We start from the raw sequence: 21871 nt of genomic DNA, 5'->3' as shown, positions 1-21871 counted from the left end.
ATTTTGTGAAGAGGGCCAGAGCCTACCCCAGCACATGAGCACACTAACAAGTTCTCTCAAAGTATCAATGGTTGTGAATTTAGCATGTATACCTTATTATCTGGAGAGAGATGCTCCCTGATCTTACCTCTGGGCATGCATGCCCTTACTACAGGTTGCTGACGAGGGATGCCACCACATCACACTAGGAGGCTGTGTCTGGCCCTGAATGCTAAGATCCTCCCCTCAGACACCTCTATATCTTGTTAAAGGCCGTGAGAGAGCTGTCTAATCTGCCTCCATCAGGTACAGGAAGACTCTCACCCTGGCACTGATCTCTTGGCTCTCCTACCCTTTACACCTCCTTAAAAAAAAAAAAAAAAAAAAAAAAAAAAGGTCCTTCTATTGATTCAGTCTTTGAGGGAGAAGACAAACACGCTTTTCATCCAAGTGTGCTTGTGGCTGGAAGCAGCACTGTTGCCTGGGGAGAGAGGTGATTGATTAATCCATACCAGCTATTATTGCTTCACATTTCTGTGCAGCAAAAAGGTCAAAGCTGTGACATGGAAGCAATCCCTGTGAATACAGTTAATACATTTGCATGCACATGCATACTTTCCTCCATGCACCTGATTTTGTAAAGCAAGCCTGCTGCACTAGTAAAGCCATTTTTCTGCATTCACTATGTTCTTCTAAATGCATTTCTATGCGCAATCAGTCTGGCGACCCCAAATCAAAATAAATGAGTAATGATAGAGTGTATAAAAATAAAAAAGATTAGATAACATTGAATTCATCCAGACACCCACAGAACCCAAGAGCTAAAGTACACAGCTTTTAAGTAGAGGTACAGTGCCAAATGGTTGCACTGGTAAAAACTTCCATTCGAATTACATTTTCATGCCACAGAGGTGCTGTGGCCTGTCTACTAAGGCATTTATATGAATAAGGCACCACACGGACATTAAAAAATGTATAAAAATTATCCAACAGTATGTCACACTGTGTTAGCACCCACTGAATTTTATATGACTCTCTAATAATAAAGGCAAAGGAAACATACTTCAAAGCTATAAAAGTATTCGTGACAGGCTGCTCATGAAATGCTTTGTATTTTCGTATCAGTCACTGCAGACTGTGTATGAATATAGGATACCTACCAGTCCTTGATTCTACTTGATTCTACTGCTTATAGCAATATGGGTAGATACAGAGCTATTTTTACATACTATATATATAAGTATATATATATATTTAATCTATTAACAGTTGCTTTAAAGTATATAGCAACAATATTCTGTTTAACTAATTTGATATCCTTTGATATCAGGAACTTCCTCAACCACTGTTACTGGAACAGAGCTATATAACACCTTCCATTATTGTGTAGTATTAATATATAACAAATAATACATTCCCCTTCTCCACTTCTTTGAGTAACTCGAACTGGAAATGGGCAGGTGTGAAAGATCTGTTGGTTAGAGCTCTGCTGATATACACAGAGGACAAACACCAGTAGGCTGGCAAAAAGAGGAAAAAAATTGTATAAAAATGTAGTTGCATGCTTGGGTTTATTTACTGATGTAAAGAAAAAATGGATGGGTTTTATTCAATCCTCTTAGCACTGGAAAAGATGATTTCTTAGCTAATTATGTATGAGTGTGTTTGTGTAAAACGGGCAGATACAATCAGATTGCCATCAGTCTAAGTTTAGAAAATTTTCAGAGATGTTAAAAAAAATCCAGTAAGTCCCTTTAATTTCAGGCAGATCAGGACTCCTCAGCCTTGAACCCTACAGAGCAAACTATAGCTCTTCTTGTTCTTGCACAGTTTTTATTTCAATATTTTTCTTGCATGTGTATTAGAACCTGGGAGCGATGAACAGACAGCTAAGAGGGAAGGTGTTATGCCAAGGAAGAGAAGATTTGGTGCAAATATAGAAGTTTTTGGTTTGGTTGGTTGGTTTCTTTTAAGAGCATATGATAAAAAACCCACATTCTCTTCGATGGTGGGAGCAATGGAGTACATTATTTGTGTAAGGAAAGTATTCTTTGAGCCGTATCTTTGGTGGATTTGATATAATGTCTGTGGGGAGGAGGTTGTATGGCTCTTAATTGAGGTATGGAAAGTAGATTTTTCTATTCCAGTTTTTGTTTCCTTGGAGAACACATATATTTTGGATAACATAGGGAAAATTCCATCTCCCTTATGTGCAAGTCCACTTTCTGAAAACTGAGATACAGCATAAACTGTATTGACTGAAATTTATGCCATACTTTACAGACACAAAACATGGCTAATAATTTACTGAAATAAGTATATAGCAAGGGCTATTTTTTTCCAATTACGGTATTTATTTACTCTTAGCTTCCATGGCTACATCAATAGAAGTGTAGATTAATCAGTGCCAGGGAATGTTCCCAGGACTGAAACTTGATCATCTGGCCCATTAAATTGTTAGAACTGTGCCTGTGTGGCTTTGGCCTGGGCAAACTATCACTCTTCCAAAATAATTTCTGGGCATGGTTTGAAAATAATCATGGGCCAAGAACCATTCCCAGTAAGTAATTTGGACATTGCCATACTGCCTGTGACTCTAAGAGTCTTTAAGAGTAAGGACGTGGTCTTCACCATGCCAGTTGGCCTGGGGACCACAGAACAGTCCTCGGCACATGTAAAAGATGACTATAGATAAAACTGAGGAGTCCAAAACCAAACTAATGTTTTTAGTGGCTCATTAACTTGAAGTTTCTCATCTTCTGTTTTCTTCCTACAACATTTTTGTAGGTCCTTTTCATCTGCAGCACAGTTAGTAGTGAATAGGAGAGGGAGCTGCCAGGATTTTTCAAGTTTAATCCTAAAAGCAAACCGCAATATAACCCTTCAGTGCCAGCTCGGCCTTGTGCCAACAGCTGGGTGTTCTGCAGATTATCACCCCCTTCAAGATCCCACTCTCTGCTAACTTTCTGAAAGCAGGCGTGCAGGTACGAACAAGTAGAGGTTATCAGAAACCAGTTTTTATGCTTTTCTGGAGGGCTAGATGGAGCATAGGTATCTGTATCTACCTCACACTGACTATCAGAGAGCACATGGCATGTGGGAACGTACAGACCCGAGAGATTTCAGACCAAAGACAGAAGAATCTCATGAAAGAAGCTGCCAACGTATTAGGAGTCTGGGAAAGCAGGCAGACTGGATCACAGTCTGGGGATCTGAGCTGAAACTGATTGGATCCCACCCTGTACAAATAATGAGAGGAAACGCTACAGATCTTTTGCCATTCCGATGTCTCTCTGACCAAAAGCTGTTTCTCAGTCTTTTCAAACAACATTCTCAATGAGATGGGTGTGTCCTGAGGAAGACCACTGCTAGGAGATCCCAGGGATTCATAGCAGTGATTAACAGAAACATCTCTGCACTTTCACTCATAAACAGAAAAAGTCTGTGCATTCTTAAGATGTTATGAACAGCTTCCATATTGGCTGTGACAAGATGAGTATTAAGGAGTAAGGTACAGGTCAGTATCCTCAATACTGCAGTGAAGGGGTACCAGCTTTAAGAAACAAAACCATCATGTATTTCTGTTTGCCCCCCCCCACCTTGCAACTCCCACATAAAGCACATGATGATACTTTCTGGAATCAGAAACAAGGGTGGGTTTTTTTGACAACTGTTTTGGGCTTTTACTCTTTGGAAGCTAAACATGCAATTCAGTTTTCAGATTGCAATTTCTGGAGCAAATAAGTTTTCAAAAACTAATTTATCTTGCATAATTTCACTATCTGAAGAAAAGAGCTGAAATAATACCACCCCCCTCCCCCAAACTCTCCAATCCCAGATTTCCAGTTATTGAACCTACATCAACTGATGGAAAAGAAAATAAAGTAATTAGAATAACCATTTTAAACTGGCCAGTTTCTTACAGACCTGTATCTTCTCTTGTGCTTCATAAAGTATCTTTAACCTCCCGGTAGACCAACAGAATTCCTTAGCCATGATTCATGAGGTGTAAATTTTTGTACACACAGTTTACATATAGTCATTAAATACTACTCCTCATATGCCTCACTGAAATGTACTTCTGTAAGTAATGGCATTATTTTCACAACCTTTGCATTTCAGAGAGCAGCTGGGAAGAAAGGGGTCACTGCTCAACTGCAGGAGCCTCTGGGCATGTGCTCCCACAGGGAAAGGTGCCTCCTTGGACAGCCCAGTGCCCTGAGGCTGCCCACCACCACCATGGGGCTCAGTGGGCTTCTCTTCTCACCCTTCAACATCAAGGACTGCTCTTATGGGAGTGCCAGGCATCAGCTCCTGGCCTTTGCTGCACTGGGTTGAGCAGATGTGCTCTTCCAGTCAGTGTCAGGGATGCTAAAGGGGCTGGTACTTGAAACAGGCACTGCATCTCCATCTCTCTCATTCCTTAAGAAACTCAAAGCACGTAATAAAATGGCTGTAAGCATTTGGCTGACAGCAATCTGGAATGCTGTTGCTGCTACAAAACCCCAGGTTGTAAAAAACTATGACCCTGAAAGGAAGTCCAAATACTAGAAAAGAAAGTCCTGAACATTATGGAGAGATGCCTGAAAGACAGAAATTGTAAAACAAATCTGAATTTTATTCAAAATTCAGAAAGTTGGGAAAGTACAGTTATGGGAAGAAAATTAACTGTACCAGTGGACTTGACACTGTTAAGTTTATGGTTGGATGCAATCATCTTAAAGGACTGACCCAATATAAATGATTCTGTAATTCCTACCTGCTTCACATTTTGACCGTGCACCAAGAGAGTCTTTTCTACAGTTATTTACAGCTTTTAGCTAATTGCCACCAAGCTCATCATCAGCTTTTGAATTGAAAAGTCAGTTTAGTTCATCAAGTGGGCCTCCAAGTCTTTCCATTCTTGCATTTCAGCAGTTTTCTTCCCTTGTGATACTAGTGTTTGTTTCCTACTTTTTCTACTGTGTTTTGCCCTCTGGAGATCAACATCTTGACTGACCACCCAAAGTCCTAGGCTGTCAGGGAGTGCACAGTGCATGCTGGCTGGGATTTGGAAAGATGAGTGCTAAAAAAACAGAGCAAGCCATTTCTGTACTCCCATAGTCGTATGTCTGTGCAGCAGACTAGCCCTGAGGTTATGATACTGCCAAGGGCTGCAATGAACTGGACCATCAAGAACAGAGAGTTTTCAAATTTTTTGCCATTTTTTTTTTTTTCAAAATTCAGCTGATAATTAGCAAACTATATTAAGAAACTATAAAACATAGGATTAGGTTTTCACATGTTCTTTTGACCTAAGCTGCAGACTTGACTAGTGCATGTTGATTCAGTTTCTACATGTATTGCCCCTGCCTTAAAAGTTAAGGGTTCCCAAAAGCACAGTTGAGCAAACCAGCCCTTCAAAGTGATGTAGAGTGAGACAGAGTGATAGGATGCTTCTGTCCATGCCATACTCCTACTGTAACTACAACCCATTAGTGATCCCCTGGTGCAAATAATACATTCCCAGTTTTGTTTAAATACTTAGGAGGCAGTCATGACAGTATTTGTTTACACACTTTGGGTGAGGTCGTGCCATGAGAGCAATGCTGAGCATTTCACTCTAGGCTGCAGTCAGCACTTACCCTTTCTTTGAGCTTCTCCATCTGCCCTGCATGAACTTAACTCAGGAGCTAATCTTCTTCCAGAAATGCTGGGCTCCAGCCTAGGGACCCTGCCTGTCTCATCTTCTATGCTGAAATAACCCAGTTCCAGGGCTGAAAACAGGAAAAGCAGCTGGTGTGGCTTAAACACTTCTCAACTCTCAGAAACCAGATTTACTTCACATCGTGCTTTCCAGGCACTCTTTTTAGGATTTCTATTTCATTTGAAAGACTAGATCCTACAGAATACTCTTAATGCCTGGGGGCAGTAGATATTCATTTCATGTCTTTCAAACCAGCAGGTACTCAGAGTACCTGTATACTGTCACGGCTGAAAAACACACATAGAGGGATCTGTCTCACTTTGTATTTCCTCATTGATTTTTCTTCTATTTAAAATATTTTGCAATGGTAGCCTCAGTCTCTCTCTCCTTTATCTGGAAGAGAGTTCTAGGCTGGTAGTACTGCTATAGTCAAATGAAAAGCCTCCATATGCTGGAGCTGCCCCATTGCTAGTCGATGTGCACAGACAGGTCTATTCTTGATGTAGACAGACAGGTCTGTTCTCAGATGGATACAGTTCTACTAGGAGAGGTTAAATCCTCTTCAAATAGGTTGGCTTTTTTGCAATTCATTTTGGCCACATTCTCCCTGGCCTGAAGGTGCAGGAGGAGAGGCCCATCAGCCTTCACCAGTATATGCAGTGTGGTGGGACAAGGAGGAGAAACATGAGCTGACTCCCCTGCACATCCCCACGGAGGTCCAGCAGCCCCAGTGCCTTTTAGCTGATGCAGGCGAAGGTGGTGGCAGAAGACAAGAGGTGTGTGCAGAGCTGCTGAGCGACACCGTGCCTGGCTGCTCTGGGGCTGCTGTGCTGCAAACCAGTATGCCAGCAGAGGCAATTGCTCAGGCTGTACTGGGGAGTTGGGGCCACATAAGGCTCCAGCGAGGAAGCCTACTCCTGGCTTAACACCCCACATCTCTGGCAAATCCAAGCCTGGCACTGGTATGTGACTGCTTTTCTTTAGTCAAGTTTTGCTAGCTGATGACTCTCAGGATGAGGCTGTAGACCTTCCCATGATACCTGGAACAGCTATTTTGCATAGTTAAAAACTTAGATTTACCACTGGCTTTTACACAAGCTTCCAAAGATGCAATTAGCTGACATTATTCAAGGCTGTAATTTTAGTTATTGCTTGATGCAGTTAGACGTTTAATTGCTTATTATAGTTGATTACTTACATTGATTACATTACCTTGATTATAGGGTTTGTTATATGAACTGATTGCTCTGTCTTGATTATAATGATGTTGTGCCATATGAGTAATTAACTTTTCCACAAGAATGCAAGAACCGCTTATTCTTTTTCTGGTAATGTAACTCAAATACATGAAATGCAACCCATCTTCTTCCTTTTGCCTTACTGCTATCAGAATATATAAGAAATATATAAGTCTGTAAGTATACCACTGCAAGAAATGTCATTTTGCGAGATGTTAACCTTTACACATATGAAATACTGAATATCCTGCTGGCTGAAATGAAATGAAAAGGAGGGTTACATTTATAATGCTCTTTCAGATTTATTTTACATTAAAGAGAAGGAAAAGAGGCTGCATTAAATGCAATACACATCTTTTATATAACTACATATACATATAAAATGCTGCAAGCTTAATGTTTCAGTGTTGATTTTAACTTTCAGGGCATGGCACACCACTGAAAGGGACATTTAAATATCCCCATTATAATCCAAGTAATGTAATAACAACTTTATGCTTTAAATTTTTATGTTGGGTATTAAGCAGAAAACACATGGGTGTTTATGCCCAGCAATTTGTCAGCAAAGCTCGCTATCATCCCTGTAAAGGCAGGACCCCCACTGACACACATCACAGTGCACTAGAGGCCTGGCTGACAGGGCTTGTCCAAATGGAAGGGACTGCAGGACTAGGCCCCAAAATATAAGAGGGTAAAAAGTCCATGAGAGAAGCTCCAGGAGGATTAGAAAGACATGAGTTATAAAACTAAGATGGTCTAAACAATTAGTGAAATGATCCATGCATACCCTGATGACTCAGGTACAATCAGCTTTCCTCCATCTCCACTCGCTTGTCATTCTGAAGCTCACATGCATTTCAGAAGACCAAAAATGTTCAAATCCATGGCATTCAGTGCTCCGGAGGCAAGAAAGCCACTGGATATACTGCTGGCTGGGAGTGCGGAGAGAACTGCACTGAGGCACATAAACAAGGAAGTTTTAGGAAGGTTCGGTAAAAAAAGTTTTAAAACTATGGTTTCTTAAACACATACTTTTTCAAACTGGCAATTTCTCATATATTAAAGTGTGAGCTTTCGTAATCTATCAACGTTGGTGCAATGTATATTTTAATGAGCTTTTAATAGAGCCATAAATAATCATCAATCAAAACTTCATTGAATACCTGGGAACATACTTTTCATGGACATTATTTGCAACTGAATAATCATTCACCCACCGAGAAAGAAATATACATATTATTATTCATACTAATCATCGTTTCTTCTTAAAGATGAGATATAAAACCTCTGGCTCTTTGAAACCTTTTGCTAGGGCAAAATGCAGCATAAATACCCTCAATTTTAACTCTAGTAGAATTTAAGGACTTTTACGTGCTTTGCTGATTTAGATCTATCTGAATAAACGGCACTTTTTCTCTTTTTTTTTACTCCACTAGTTTCTGCACAGGGCAACTCAAAGCACTGTCTTTCCTTTGACAAATGATGGAAAAAAATGCCAAGTATTTTTGCTGTAGTATGAAGTCTGCAGGTGGTTACTCCCTCTCCTCTCTATGTATCTGTGTAGCAGCTCTGAATTTTTTTCATAGAATAGAAACATCTGTTGATAGTCCAGAAACAGTTCTGAGAATAGGAAATAATGAAGGAAAATTATCTTCTGCTGGCAGCACATCAGAGGGAAGTAGATTATGCTTTTCTGACCAGACTGCAAGCCCTTTGCCCCTGTCACCTAACTTTCTTAGGATGAAACTATAATTAACTTGCTTTGCATGCTTTGCATAAATTCCACCATGGCTAGTGCTTTGTAAAATAAGGTTAAAGATGGAAGTAGACAGTAAATCACCCTTGATCCAAGCTGCTACTCTACACTGCTAAATAAATTCCTCCCCAGAACTGATTTTTGGATGAATAGGAGCCACATAGACGCAGAAGACTATAATCTGTGGAAATTGATGCAGATTATAGAAGACTATAATCTATGTACAAATGCAGAAGACTATAATCTATGGAAACTAGAATACCAGTGTCATTTTAAACATGGATCAAATCCTGCTCACTTTCTCACCTCTCATATTATTTCTTGCACTAATAATATGATAATTAATGTGAGTAAAATGTGTAGAATTTCCCTCCATATCTCTGGAGTTGATTTACAATATACTCAGTGGACTTCACACCTACCTAATTACACTGGAAGCAAAGCTAAAAGAAAATGATTTCATTTTCAGAACTAAAGAAATTGGAAGTGCCAGATTTGGTATCACTAAATGCACTAAAAATCCTGCCCTGTTGTACATTGACACTGTGCTATTTGTGAGACAGGAGCATGTAATTAAATGGTAGTGGCATTTAACCAGTAGCTTTCATATACTCAAATGTGTGGATCATTCCCTTAGTGTTTTCTCAGAATGCAAACTCCTAATTTAAAATAAGAGAGTAGTCTTCCTCCCTCCCTACTGCATCCAATTGTAATAAGATGTCCCTTACCACATCTTCAAGGAACTTTTATCTCAAAGCTGCATTACCTGTAGCTTGAATGACCAAAATAATGGCATTAACAAGGGATCTCAATGTGGGATGTTGCATCTCAAGGAGGGAAGCCAATGGACCAATGTTTGTGTCACCCGGCTAGGGGAAGCTGGACCAATCCTGGGTTTTGCCAGCAGTGAAGGCTTTTGTCTTACACAGTGGTGCAGACGAAGAGCTGAGAGGGCCTGAGAAACCTCACCTCTGCCCCTGTCCTGGGGCTGCAGAACAGCATGAGGAGACTGTGTGGTAGATGTAGAGAGATGCTGCTGGGAAAGGAACAGGGAATCTCTCTTATTCTGTCCCATCGACAAGCAAATTGCTCTTTGGCATCCAAACAGAGTGTGTGTGCTGCCTAATGGTTTAGGCATTTCTGTTTGGTTGGCACAATACCAGCCCTCTTCCCTCAGGAAAACAAGTCACAGCAGGGAATAAAAAAGGGATTTTAAAGAATTTGCAACTCAGCTAAACCTGAAAGGAATTTCAGTGGAAAAAAAAAAAAAAAAAAAAAAGAGGAGCTGTATAACCAGGGGGCTTTGTCCCTGCCAATGTGAGAGGCTCTGCAAACTGGAGGGGGGGATCTTAAGAGGTTCTCCAAAAAAAGGTTGCCCATTATTTTTCTTACTGGAAAATACCTGGCAACCAAACTAAAGCATCCTACCAGCTCCTCTGCAATATTAATATATTCAGGCTGTATGCACAGTACTTACCTGTCTGGAAACAGGAATATCAGACTACAGATTCGTGGGGACAAACACCCTGAAGCTCTCCCCTGTCTCTGCATTCTAGCCCAGAAAACATTAGCCAGATGACAGTTTCGCTGACAAATCCTTGGATGCATCCAATATATTAATCATTGGGTTGTCTTGTGTGTTATCCAATATCTGAGGAATAGTGGTTTTAGTAGGTATGTTATTTCAGTTCTGTTCATGTTAAAGATTGTATTTCCTTTGCAAGTTTGAAAACCAGCAAACCTGGATCATAAATCTTGATAACTAGTTTTCAGTTGGTTTTAATCTGTGAACCCCTAAACATTTTCCAGCAGGGAAAAAGGTCCTGGCACCACACAGAGAGACCTGCTGACAAGAAGCAATAGAGTTTCCACCTGACCATAAAAGTAGTTCACAGGACCCTTCTCTGAAGACCCTGCTCAAATGACCTTCTGAATAACATAGGCTAAATAATTTCACCCCAAGACACCTGCATCAAGTTCAGAACTTCTGGATAAGCTTCATAAGGTCATGTAAAAACAAGCTTGGGATTTAAATATTTCAGTGACAGAGAACCATCCATACCCCTGACAAAGCTTTCCCGTAATTCATTATTGTCAAAACTGTCTCTGCTTCATGGTTTGAATCTGTTTAGGATTGACTTCAACCCACTGCACTTACTTGTGCTTTTGTGTGACAGACTAAAACCCCTCTGTTATCAGATAACATTTGATTATGTAGATACCTTAGAGGCCAACATCAGTTCACCCCTCAACCTTTTATTTGATAAACAAAATAAATCAAACTTCTGAGTACTGTTGCTAAGAGGTGCCATTCCAAAGTTCAGATCTTTCTTCTCTGAACTCCTTCCAGGTTGATAATGTCCTTTGCAAAGCACAAAGAATCACCAGAGCTGGATTCAATAATCTAGCAATGGTCCCACAGGCTATAGCTATATTGCCAAATAAAAGCCAAGGACCAATCTCCAGTCCTGAGGCCACATGGTCCCATCCACACTGCTCACGCCCACACAGCTTAGCGTTATCCCTCTAGTTCAGTTTTGTTTTCAAGAGAGCTTGTGGGGGTCATCTGAAACTGAGCTGAAGTGGCAGCTAACCATTAGACAGAGGTCTGATGCTTGAGTTTGTTACATAGCAGCACAGGAGACATGGCCGCTAAGACCTTACAAAATACCTGTCATTATAGGTAACTCAGCTTCATCTTGCTTGTAGGCACTACTGTCCAGTAATTCACTGGTTATGTTAGCTCAATTAGTTATAGTATCTCCCTGGACAATTACTTTATGTTCAGATTTATTACCACATTGATGCTTCATTCTTCCTTAGACTTGCTGCTTTCCAAAACACAGTGGCTCCATCCTAGAGCTACAATGTCCTTTTTCTCTAGTCTGCTCCTTATGCATCAGCTGAAAATATTAGCATGGCAAAAAGGCATCCCAAAAAACCTTCCTTTGGCCCAGGAAAGTTATTCTGGCAAAACCACAGTAACTTACAACAGCACCAATATAACTGTGGTTACTGTGGGGGAGATCTTCACCTGAGAGGAGGTGATTATGATTAAGTGTGTGTGAGAGCAGACAGCAACACTGAGCTTCCAGGCTCTGATGTGTCTGGGAGCACCAGACGTCTGTAGATACCGGTAACAGATACCTTTGGGTACCTGTAACTCTCAACTAGGCTGGAGACCTGTCCAGCATGAGAAGCTCTTTTACGATCTCGATTGTGATGTTCAAAGTAAAGTATTAGTTCTTTGATTTAAAGTGCACTCAGCTGCATTTGGAGGCATGAATGTAACTGTTAGGCAAATGTGGTCATCTTGCAGTACAAAAGAGAAATCTTGGCAGATGGACTTAAGCTGCTTGCAGGGGTCTTCCTTTGCTCCAACCCTTAAATTAGATTCATAAAAAAAAACTAACCCCCCCTTGTAATTAACTACCCTAACGTGCTTCCCATCTCAGTGCCAGATGCAAGATCTATTATTATATTAATACTGTGGGGTAGTTGACCATTGGGTTCAAAATGCACTGCTTGCAAACTTAGGCACTTTGTATCTAAGAAGTTCATCAATAAAACATTTTTCAACTCAGTGGACCATCAATATAAAAATCACTACTGAACTAGTGCTAGTTTTCAGTTATAAATGTTTAGTGCTCACTCTGCTAAAAAAAGCAAAACAAAACTCTTTATGGTATATGCTATGCCATGTTACTATATTAATGAGTCATACAGGATAGAAATGGAATTAAAAGTAATTAGCTGTAATTTTGTCTCATGTAGCAGCATGGAGAAAGTAAAATGCATTTAGTGTTCTTCTCCAGGGAAGCTAGCTAACTTAATTGCAATGAGGAATTATTCTTTGCGTTGTGTTTTCTACCACCAGTCATCAAGGTAACAACTTCTTTAGACAGGGAATACAACTATTTGTTTTTTTCTTCAAAGGAAAGGCCAACAAGCTTGCTCAGAATATTTTCACATGGCTTTTTAGGAGGTCTGGCCTGAAGTGTGCAAGGCTCTGGGGTGTGACGATAAGCTGTGTTACATGCCATGGGCTTACGAAGTCACCCTCTAGTAAAATGCAGCCGTCACCAGCGAAGTGGCGGGGCACCCCCGCTGCAATTCTTGCCCGAATGTCTGCAACCTGCACGAGAAGCTTCAAAGACGGGAAGAGGATTGACATTCTCGGCAGCCACCATTGATGGTGCACACACGCACAACCTGCCCCTTCAGCCCAAGGCCTGGGTGGGCATCCTGGCCTGGGGGCCTGCGCTTACAGCAGAAATCCTCAGATCTTCAGGGCATTTCAGTACTTCTCTGACTAACTGACATCCTGAGCAGAGGCCTCATAATGTTTGATTGCTTCAGTCATCACTGGATTCACTGTTTTTAACTTGGCTCAGCGCTGGCTTTAAGATGAGGTAAGTGCAGCCCCAAGACCTGGTCCTGCCTTCTCTCCAGCTCCTAGCTGCACCTCCCCACCTCCTGCCTTGGGCTGGCACGGACAGTTGTCTGTCTGTCTGCCTCAGACACACCAGATGGGGCAGTCTTGCTGGGAGCCATCTTAGCAAGGGAGGAAAGCACAGAGAGCGAGTTTTTCTCTTCAATCTGCCCTAAGCAGGCTCCTCTGCCTTGGTACAAGAGGTGAGGCAGAATCGTGAAACCAGAGGAAGGAGGGTGTCACTTTTTGGCAGCTGTCCTTATTTAAAATCCCACAAATGTTTTTTTTTTTTTACTGAGGACCTTTGCTGTGTAACCCATAAAATACAGAAAGTGCTGATGTTTGCCGAGGTTGATAAACCTCAGAGTGCTAATGCAGCTTCCCTGTTCTCCTCGGGAGCTTCTCTCTGTAGGAGGGAAGCTAGAGCACAAAGTGGCCATGGTGATTTTGCAGCCTCCCAATCTAAAGGCATAAAATACTACATAACTAAGAGTATTTGACATTTGGTTTCTGTGAGAAAGAAGGAGCACTCAACTCCCTGATCTGGCTTCTGTAGTACAGAAAGGTACAGTGCAAAACAGCCCTGGTCTAAATCCTTTGGATAAGCTGAAGGAACCAAAACCCACACCCACTCACATTACTTTTTGTCAAGGTTGGCTGGGACTGCAGTTTTATAATGTAGCTATTTGTTCACTGGATGGGGACTGCCATCTTGATACTACTTAGTACAACAGCTTTTGAGCTCTACCAACCAAAGCTCAATTTGCATCAGCATTCCCTAGATGAAAGACTCCATTTTGCCATTGACATATCTCTCTGTTTCCCAGAAGACGAATTTACATACTGCCTGTTTTATTAAACAGTATTTTGAGTTACCACACATAAATAGAAGACAAATATCTTAAGTTTAGTATCTAACCTCCCAAATCTATAGCTAGTTACCCAGCTGATACACTTCAGTTCACAAGCTGCACTTAAACCATATAGGTGAAGATTCCATGATAGGGGTAAGTGTTTTAGTGTCTTCTGGTTCAGCTACAGGTTCATTTCAGGGCCTAGGGATGATATGTTCTATTTTAATTAATTCCTTAAGCCACCACTATCAAGAGGAAGAAAACAGATCAGCTGAAAATTAAATTAAATCAGTGTGACACAGAAGTGGCTTTGCAGAAGAGGGGAGGAATCCAAGGGAGAACTTAACACTACCTGGCTTGATGTACATTTTAGATCGCATTATGGACAAGCAACTCTGCCTTTCCACAGCACCCTCCATTTCCTTATACGCATATCCCTCTATCTACACATGAGTTTTGATAGCTTCAGTCACCAATGTAAAGCTGGCACATAGACATAAATTCAGAAAGAGTGCAAAATGGGAGCACAGGACTACAGCGTGACTCTTTTTCTGTTCCAATTCTTGCACATCTCAAGTGTTGAGAACAGCTTGTGAGATTCTGCTATAGTAAATCAGGATCTAACATGTCATCTCTGTTTTTAGGTAGGATGTGATTTCAACCTTTGCTTGAAGTGAGTGTTGTCATGACTAAGGCATCAAGGAGCTTCTCCTCTAGATATATACATGCAGTCACATTAAAACAATGCTGCTAGACAAGATCACTTATCATGTGTGATACAATATATGATTTAAAAGCCACTACATTATCCCAGAGACACTACAGTTGGGATCTAGTCTCCTTCAGAATAACTACTGTTTACAGAATTGTCCTACATCACAAAAAGCCTACAGATGGTCTCATCTTCCTCTGCCATTTCACTATTATGATCCAAGGCAGTCTGTAGCAAGAATAAAAAAGTCCTCAGATCTCCATAAGCAAAGCAACCATTTGTGTTTGTGCTTTCTAGTGAAGATGAGCAAACCCTGACTGATCTTGGGCAGGATAATCTTATGGATGAATGGAATTTTTTCCTTTCTCTGGATTAGTTTTCCCAATATTTCACATTCCACCACTTTCTCAGTTTCTTATTTGTGGAAAATTCAAGAATTTTAAGAAATTGGATTAGGGTCTATCTGTATAAAAACAGATGTCTGAAATTGCAAAACAACAGAGCAAGATGCTCCTCTCCTCACGCTCTTGTAACATGATTTCCCTTAGCATAGCCCATTTCAGGTTTCAGCTCCTAATACAGTACCTTATCATAGTGTTTTCTCAAATTGCTAGTAATAAATTAATGAAATAATCCATGTTGTTGTCTACCTGTAAAAGCTAACCTGAAGTGCATATGATTATTCTGCCAATTTGTCACTTCACCATTCACAATCAGAAGTTGTAAACAGCTTATAATCTTTCAAAAAGGTCACCATCCATTACACTGTCCAAGCATTCATTCAAAGACGTGTCCATTCAACCCACCCAGATAAAAAACATGGAGGCTGCTTTTAGGAGGCCCCTGAAATAATGACTATTACAGAGAAACATCTTGGAAGCGCTTCTAAAATACTTTAGTTACACAGCCCTTGGCTGAGCTTTTCACTGGACCTTAGAGCTCTCCATGGCAGAGGAACCCAGCTGCAAGCACACAGGGACAGGACAGTGCATGTGTGCAGCTGTTCTGATCCATAGATTTCTGCTGTTCCTTCATTGCACCACAAAAAATCAGACTCTTAAAAATCACTTCCTTTTAAAGCAAGTTCATGCCTGACCATAAACTGCATTAAAACAGAACTTCAGCTAAGAGGATGTAGCAGTAATTAATGATAAGGTGCATAAGAATCATTATCAAAGTCTTAGGCTTTATAAACACAGAAAATTCAGCCCAGTCCATATTTAAAAGAAAGCCAAAAATGGTAATGAATTAATAGAGCATCCAAATCTTTTTATTCTTTTCTGTTGGTGATAGCAATTTAGAAGAGAAATCTAGTGTGTCTTTAAAAACAGCTGAACCTCGATCTAAATTCTTTGACTGTATTCTGTTAGTTTTTGTACTGCATCAATGTAAAAGCCTGCATCTGAGCTGGAATAACCCCAGGCAACAGTTCAAGCTGACTAGGTAGCAGCTTGGCAAAGAAGAAACCAGATGTATTAGTGAACAAGTTGAACTTGTGTTAGCAGGGTGCTTTTGCAAAAGTCATGGCCAACTGCGTACCAGGCTGCATTAGCAAACCATCACCAGTAGGCTGAAGGAAATGATCATTCCTTTTTGCTGAACGTTCATGAGTAGGGTAATCCCTCTCTGACATAAGAAAGACCTTGACAAATTACAGTACGGCCAGTGGAGGGCCACTAAAAGATCAGAAGACTGAAAGACAGGATGCACCAGGATGGTTGAAGGTTCAAAGAGGAGAAAGGAAGGCTTAGGGGTCTATTTATTGTGGTATTGAACTACCTGAAGAATTGTTATAGAGAAGACAAAGCCAGAGAGGTCTGTAGAGAAAGGATAACGGCAACAGTTCCAAGTTGCAATTTCACTGCTGTATCTTCTGGTGTTCTCACTGGTGTTATCCCAAGCTCTTCAGCTCTGCTTCTTCTTTTTAGTTGATCCCCTCTAATAAATCTGTCTGGATGTGGGATGTGAATTCTACTCAACAAGTTCAAAAAGTAGTTCCTATAGTCAAGCAAAGAGGACTTCCCCTTTCTGAGCCCTTGGTTTCTCCCAGAGCTTTCAGGCATATCCGAGTCTCTTTTATCCCATACTTGAGGAAAATGTGATTGGCCGTGTGTCAGTAGCAATGTTCCATGATTCCCAGCTAAGCATGTGAAAAGATGATACGAAGCATTTGTCTCCACAGCTTAAACTATCTGCTCGTGCTTTTGCTATCTGTCATCTTCCCGAACTTCTCAGGAAGCTCTTGCAGGCAATTTCCTCCCTTCATAACTGGATTTCTTGCTGCTGGCTATTTTAGGTTCTGTCTGGGGAGATAACTGCAAAGCTAAGGATCATGTGGCAATGGTCATGACTTGCAGTCATGGATGATAGGAGGGTAGTAGGTACTGCAGAGAATGTGTATGTGAGGTGGGACAGGGGGTCACCCTGTGTGGTGCAAGGAGGTTGTTGAATTATCTCCATTAGCTGTTGAACAACTGCGCTATTCTCATCTGCTAAATAACAAAACGTTTCAAGTGAACATGAATACACATAATGGATTCCTGTGATCACCATATTTTTCTGAAATAACATCACTGCACATTAATTCCAGCTTTGATTTATTTCATTTGATTCTGGCTGCCAATGGAGAAATTAACTTTACACAGTAAATTACATCTGCATTATTTTTTAAGTATGCTACTGCTATTTTAAATCAAGCTACTTTTCCTTCAGTGTTCTTAATTTTATAAGTGCTGTGCTCCAGAGCTTTCTATTAAGTAAAGTGTTTTAAAATGAGTCTTAAATAATTTAAATGTCTCTTTTCTGAAATACATCCCTTTCCAGGAAGAAATTTTGTCAATTTTATGCCTTCTTGGGAAGAAAATAAAACAGAGAAAGTATTTTATTATTCTATCCACAGTTTTATAAGAGCAGGAGAAAAGGTGCAACGGTAATAGTCTCCATTCCACAGCAGGGACACACTAAGAAAAATATATAATTATGTGACTTGTCCTCTTCACATCCTTCCCAACTGAAATGAAGTTAAAAATAAAATGAAAAACAGGAGCCATTTCTTATCCCAAATTGATGTGAACGATGCTGTGTTTGTTGTTGGCCTAAAGCCTGCTTACCTTCAGCTAGTACTTCTCCCTCCAGAAGAAAAGGGACCTGGAGCCTTGGTATCAGCACCCTGATACTGTATGGAGGAAAGTGAATGCTGTCCAATTCCTCCTCATGAAAACTTTATGGCTTCAGTGTAGACCTGGGCACCTGCTCTGACATGCCAGGAGTTCATCCTTTCCCTGAATGGAGAATATTTTAGTCCCATTCTGCAGCAGTTATCCCCGCAAAGGCAGTGGCCAGAGTAGCAGCAGCACAAGTCTGAAAAGCGCTGGTACTGGCCTGTGGGGAATGGACTGAACGTGGTGTTACTGCTCTCCCTGAAGGGAATTAGCTGTGACACAAAGAGGATGTAACGCAGTGGCAATGACACCGTAGACTGCATGACACACTTCCTTCTGATAAGGCCCCACCATTCCTGTAAATCAAATTGGGAGTGTACTTACATTACCACCTTTACAGATTTGCCCAGGTGTGTTAGAGAAATTAGGGGATGTACATTTCTATTTCACCTGATCTTATTAAGCTCCTTATTAGACAGAGGAGGAGAATGAGATGAAGTGAGTGTGACCATGTTGACACACAAATTAGTTTTGCAACAAATGGTACTACTAAGCATTTCTTTATTCTGTAATATGTGAAGGAGACCAGAAGAGACAGATGTGATAAACAAAACTCGGTCCAAATATAAAGAGCTGGAAACAGATTTCCATGAAGCGTGTCATGCCATGACTGAAGCGGGTTCATGTCATTGGCTTGCACATCTCCAGCCCTCAGAGGGATGGCTGGATGGTGACCAGCCCCTTCCAGCCTCCAGCTGGACTCCACAAATGATGCAGTCATACCCAGTCACTGACTTAACCAGACACAGAACTGCACCCAAGACTGTACGATGTTTTCTTCTTGGGTGAGTGGAATGACTTTGCACCTTGGTCCTCTCCTACGACAATTTGCTGGCCCACTTTCTCCCCAGAGAGCACTGCAATGAACTGAGTCACTTTTAGTCCATAATGATGTGTCAAGGGCATGCCATGACAGCAAGCAATGCGACACAGCTATTTATACTGCAATAAAGAGGAGGTGAATATAAACTCTAGGTATTACATATGAGGTGCTGTTTCTTCAGATATAAGGGTATAATAATATTATAATGTGATATTGTTGTTTGATTTAGATATGAAACAGTTTCTAGAATAGCTAAGTAACATATGTGAAAGGAACCTAAAGCCGAAAGAGTGCAAACTGACAGAGGAAACACCTAGAAAGATGATGGGGGCAATGCCTGTCTCTGTGTTTGAGACTGAGCACACACACTGTCCTCTGACACAGTAACTTGCCCCAGAGAAGGCGACACCGTGTCTAACCTCAGCAGTGGGGGGCTGTGGCTGCACAGTTGCATTCCAGTTGTACGGTGTAAGATTGTACAGGTGATGTCTGAACACTTCCTAATGAACACATCAAAGCAGGACAAAAAGAAGTCTGGTTCCTGAGGAATTAGGAGACAGGTCCAATATCTGAATAAGTGGCAATGGTTTTCTGGGGCATAACCACCGAATTTTCCGGAGCGGGAAACCGAAATAGGAATCTGCTCCCCTCCTCTTTTAAGCAGCTCCCATGGAAAGGCTCCCGGGGCATACACTAATCAGAGACAAAGTTATAGCAGGTGTCATCTAGAGCAACAGCAGGGTGAATCCGGGTAAAAGCAGGTCACTTCAGCATCATGCAAGGCCTGTATAGCACAAAACATGATTACAATCCAGAGTGTTTATTCATGCTCACATTGCACAACTCAGTTGTTTATACCAATAGATGTCCCCTTCCTTGTGCAATGCACATGAGGTTCTGAAGCCCATACTTGGTTTAAAGTCCTCTTCAACAACAGTAAAAAAGAAATCAGTTTACAGCTTTATGGTCCAAGTGATCCAAAACCCAATTATTCTGATGCACTTGCTAACAGAAAATTAAGTAGAGTTCTACCAATGCCAGTGATGTTATGCTGCCCCTCAATGAACATAAGCAGAAAAATGAACAGGACCTTGATAGTTCACAGCGGTGAGGGGGACATATACCATCATACTTGCTGTATTATGTAGCTCACTACATCTGAGTTCTAGTGTTTATTAAAATATTATTTCCTGACACTTTTGGAAATCAATTCTCAATCAAAAGGTTGGGTTTAGATTTATTTTTAGGTATTCCGTCACAAGAGATAGAAGAGCAAGCAACAGATATCTAACATGTAAACTGGCACATTCAAACGACCCCGCGTCCCAGTCTGTCTTGTTCTTCTATTGAACCTTTTTGTCTAATATTTTAATTTGAACTCTGTGAGCCAAAATAAAAAAACTTTGTTCTAAGTTTGTCTAGTGCTTACACAGGAAGGTCATGAGAAAGACCCCTAGGCTCTCACAGACAGTAATGAACTACTAGTAACACTACTGCAACTGCAGTACTGTGAATGCCTATAAGTGTCCTTTTGAAGCAGAGATGGCAATAGGTTTGGGGGAAGAAGGAGGATTGGGTTTTGAAGACACACTAGAAATACTAGTTGCTCTGGTTAAATGATCCACCCACCCTTTGATGGCAGGAAGATGGTGAATTTGGGGTTGTTTGTCACTCAGCAGGTTTCCCCTTCACATTACCGCTGACCAAAGCCTGCTACTTCCTCTGCTGTCTTTGCTCCAACAAAATGTTCCCTTTGTGCTGTTGCAATCCACTTCCCCCTAAAGATCCCATGGAGACTTCTGGTGCTCATCACTGTCTGGTGTATTCCAAATCCTTACCCAGCTCACAAAGACTTTGTGCAAAAGGAAACAAATGCTGGTGGTGGCTGACGTGTCTTCCCTTTCCTAAGCAGGTATGCATTTTAGCACACTTGTCATTACATCATTTTACATCACCTCTGTATTTGGAACTCCCTGAGAAACGAATAAGCAGTTGGCACAATCTTTGGGTATTGGCAAAATGGGTCTTCCTGTCGATTTTTTGCCAAAAGACATTTCTCCAACAAGGAGAACAATCAAAAAGCCTAGTATGCTGCTAGACATAAACCAAAAGAAAACACTTTTCTGCCAGAAATTACATAAGTAATCAAAAATGAAAGATGACAGAAAATCACTGTACTTACTATGTGTCGTGCCGCAAACACTCCATCAACTATTGCACAACAGAACGCTGCTACCACGCCAAAGCTGATAAACACGATGGAGGCTACTAACTGAGAAGAGAAAAACAAATTGAGTAATGTTTTCGATATAATTCTTTAAGTAAAACAATTACACTTATTTTTCTAGTATTCTTAAATGATGGTTCCCTCTGCTGTAATTCACTTTAGATCAGTGTGGCAGGATGCCAGTCACGCACTAAAAAAAGGCAGAAATTCTTGATGCTGAGTTGACATACCATCAAGTCTACCAGAAGAGCTTAAATCTTTCTAGAGAAAATTAGGTCAGCTGTAAGAGTTATTAAATTCAGTGGTTATTTCTTCTGAATCAACTTATTAAATAAACCAGCAGTGATGTCCATAGGGAGCATGGCAAAAAGCCATATTCCTGTTGGCTCACATCAATCTCTAGAGCTTTACTACAGTGGTAGTAATTCACGCATACAGTTAAAGACGTTGTAGTAAGTTAATAACTAGCCCGTGAATTCTGAGAAAGCTTTTATCATCCCAAATAGCTTAGGATCACTTAGGCCACAACAAAATCAGAGACTCATAGGACTGGTACCTCTGGACCACACCTCTGGGGGTGTGCTGCCTCAGCCCCTGCCCTTGTGGGGGCTCCCAGCCTGCCCCTCAGTCTCAGAGTGGGCACGGCAGAGCACAGCAGAGCTCAGCACAAGTCCTAGCTGCAGCACAGACAGCACACACTGTCTTTGTTAGCCCACCAGCCATAGCTTCAGACCTCATTCTGCCTCCCAAGCTGCTCCGTTCATTAAGCGCTGCTAATTCTTTATCAACAGGACTGCGGATGGCACAACGCTGGAGCACTGCTCTGACACAAGTGGCGGTGGTATGGAGGGCTTGGAGGAAAAGGCTGTGCAGGCTGGGCACGCTGAGCCCCCTGCTAGCTGTGCTCATTTTAGCTCTGGGGATGACTACAGCTGCAGCTCTA

The 21871-nt window shown here is 41.2% G+C and overlaps 1 protein-coding gene across 2 annotated transcripts in view; it reads right to left on the bottom strand.

Moving 5' to 3' along the window:
* TMEM255B (transmembrane protein 255B) overlaps window positions 1–21871 on the bottom strand; it is a 73746-nt gene that overhangs the window by 22127 nt on the left and 29748 nt on the right. For both annotated transcript variants that reach the window (XM_042806010.1, XM_042806009.1), the window contains exon 4: window positions 20884–20973. In XM_042806010.1, the coding sequence (XP_042661944.1) occupies window positions 20884–20973 (90 nt within the window). The remainder of the gene's footprint in view (window positions 1–20883; window positions 20974–21871) is intronic.

The sequence above is a fragment of the Tyto alba genome, unplaced genomic scaffold, assembly GCF_018691265.1.
Source record: "Tyto alba isolate M040663 unplaced genomic scaffold, T.alba_DEE_v4.0 Super-Scaffold_45, whole genome shotgun sequence".
NCBI lineage: Eukaryota > Metazoa > Chordata > Aves > Strigiformes > Tytonidae > Tyto > Tyto alba.
Note: the sequence above shows the minus strand (reverse complement) of the source record. Positions and strands in the feature narration are given on the sequence as shown.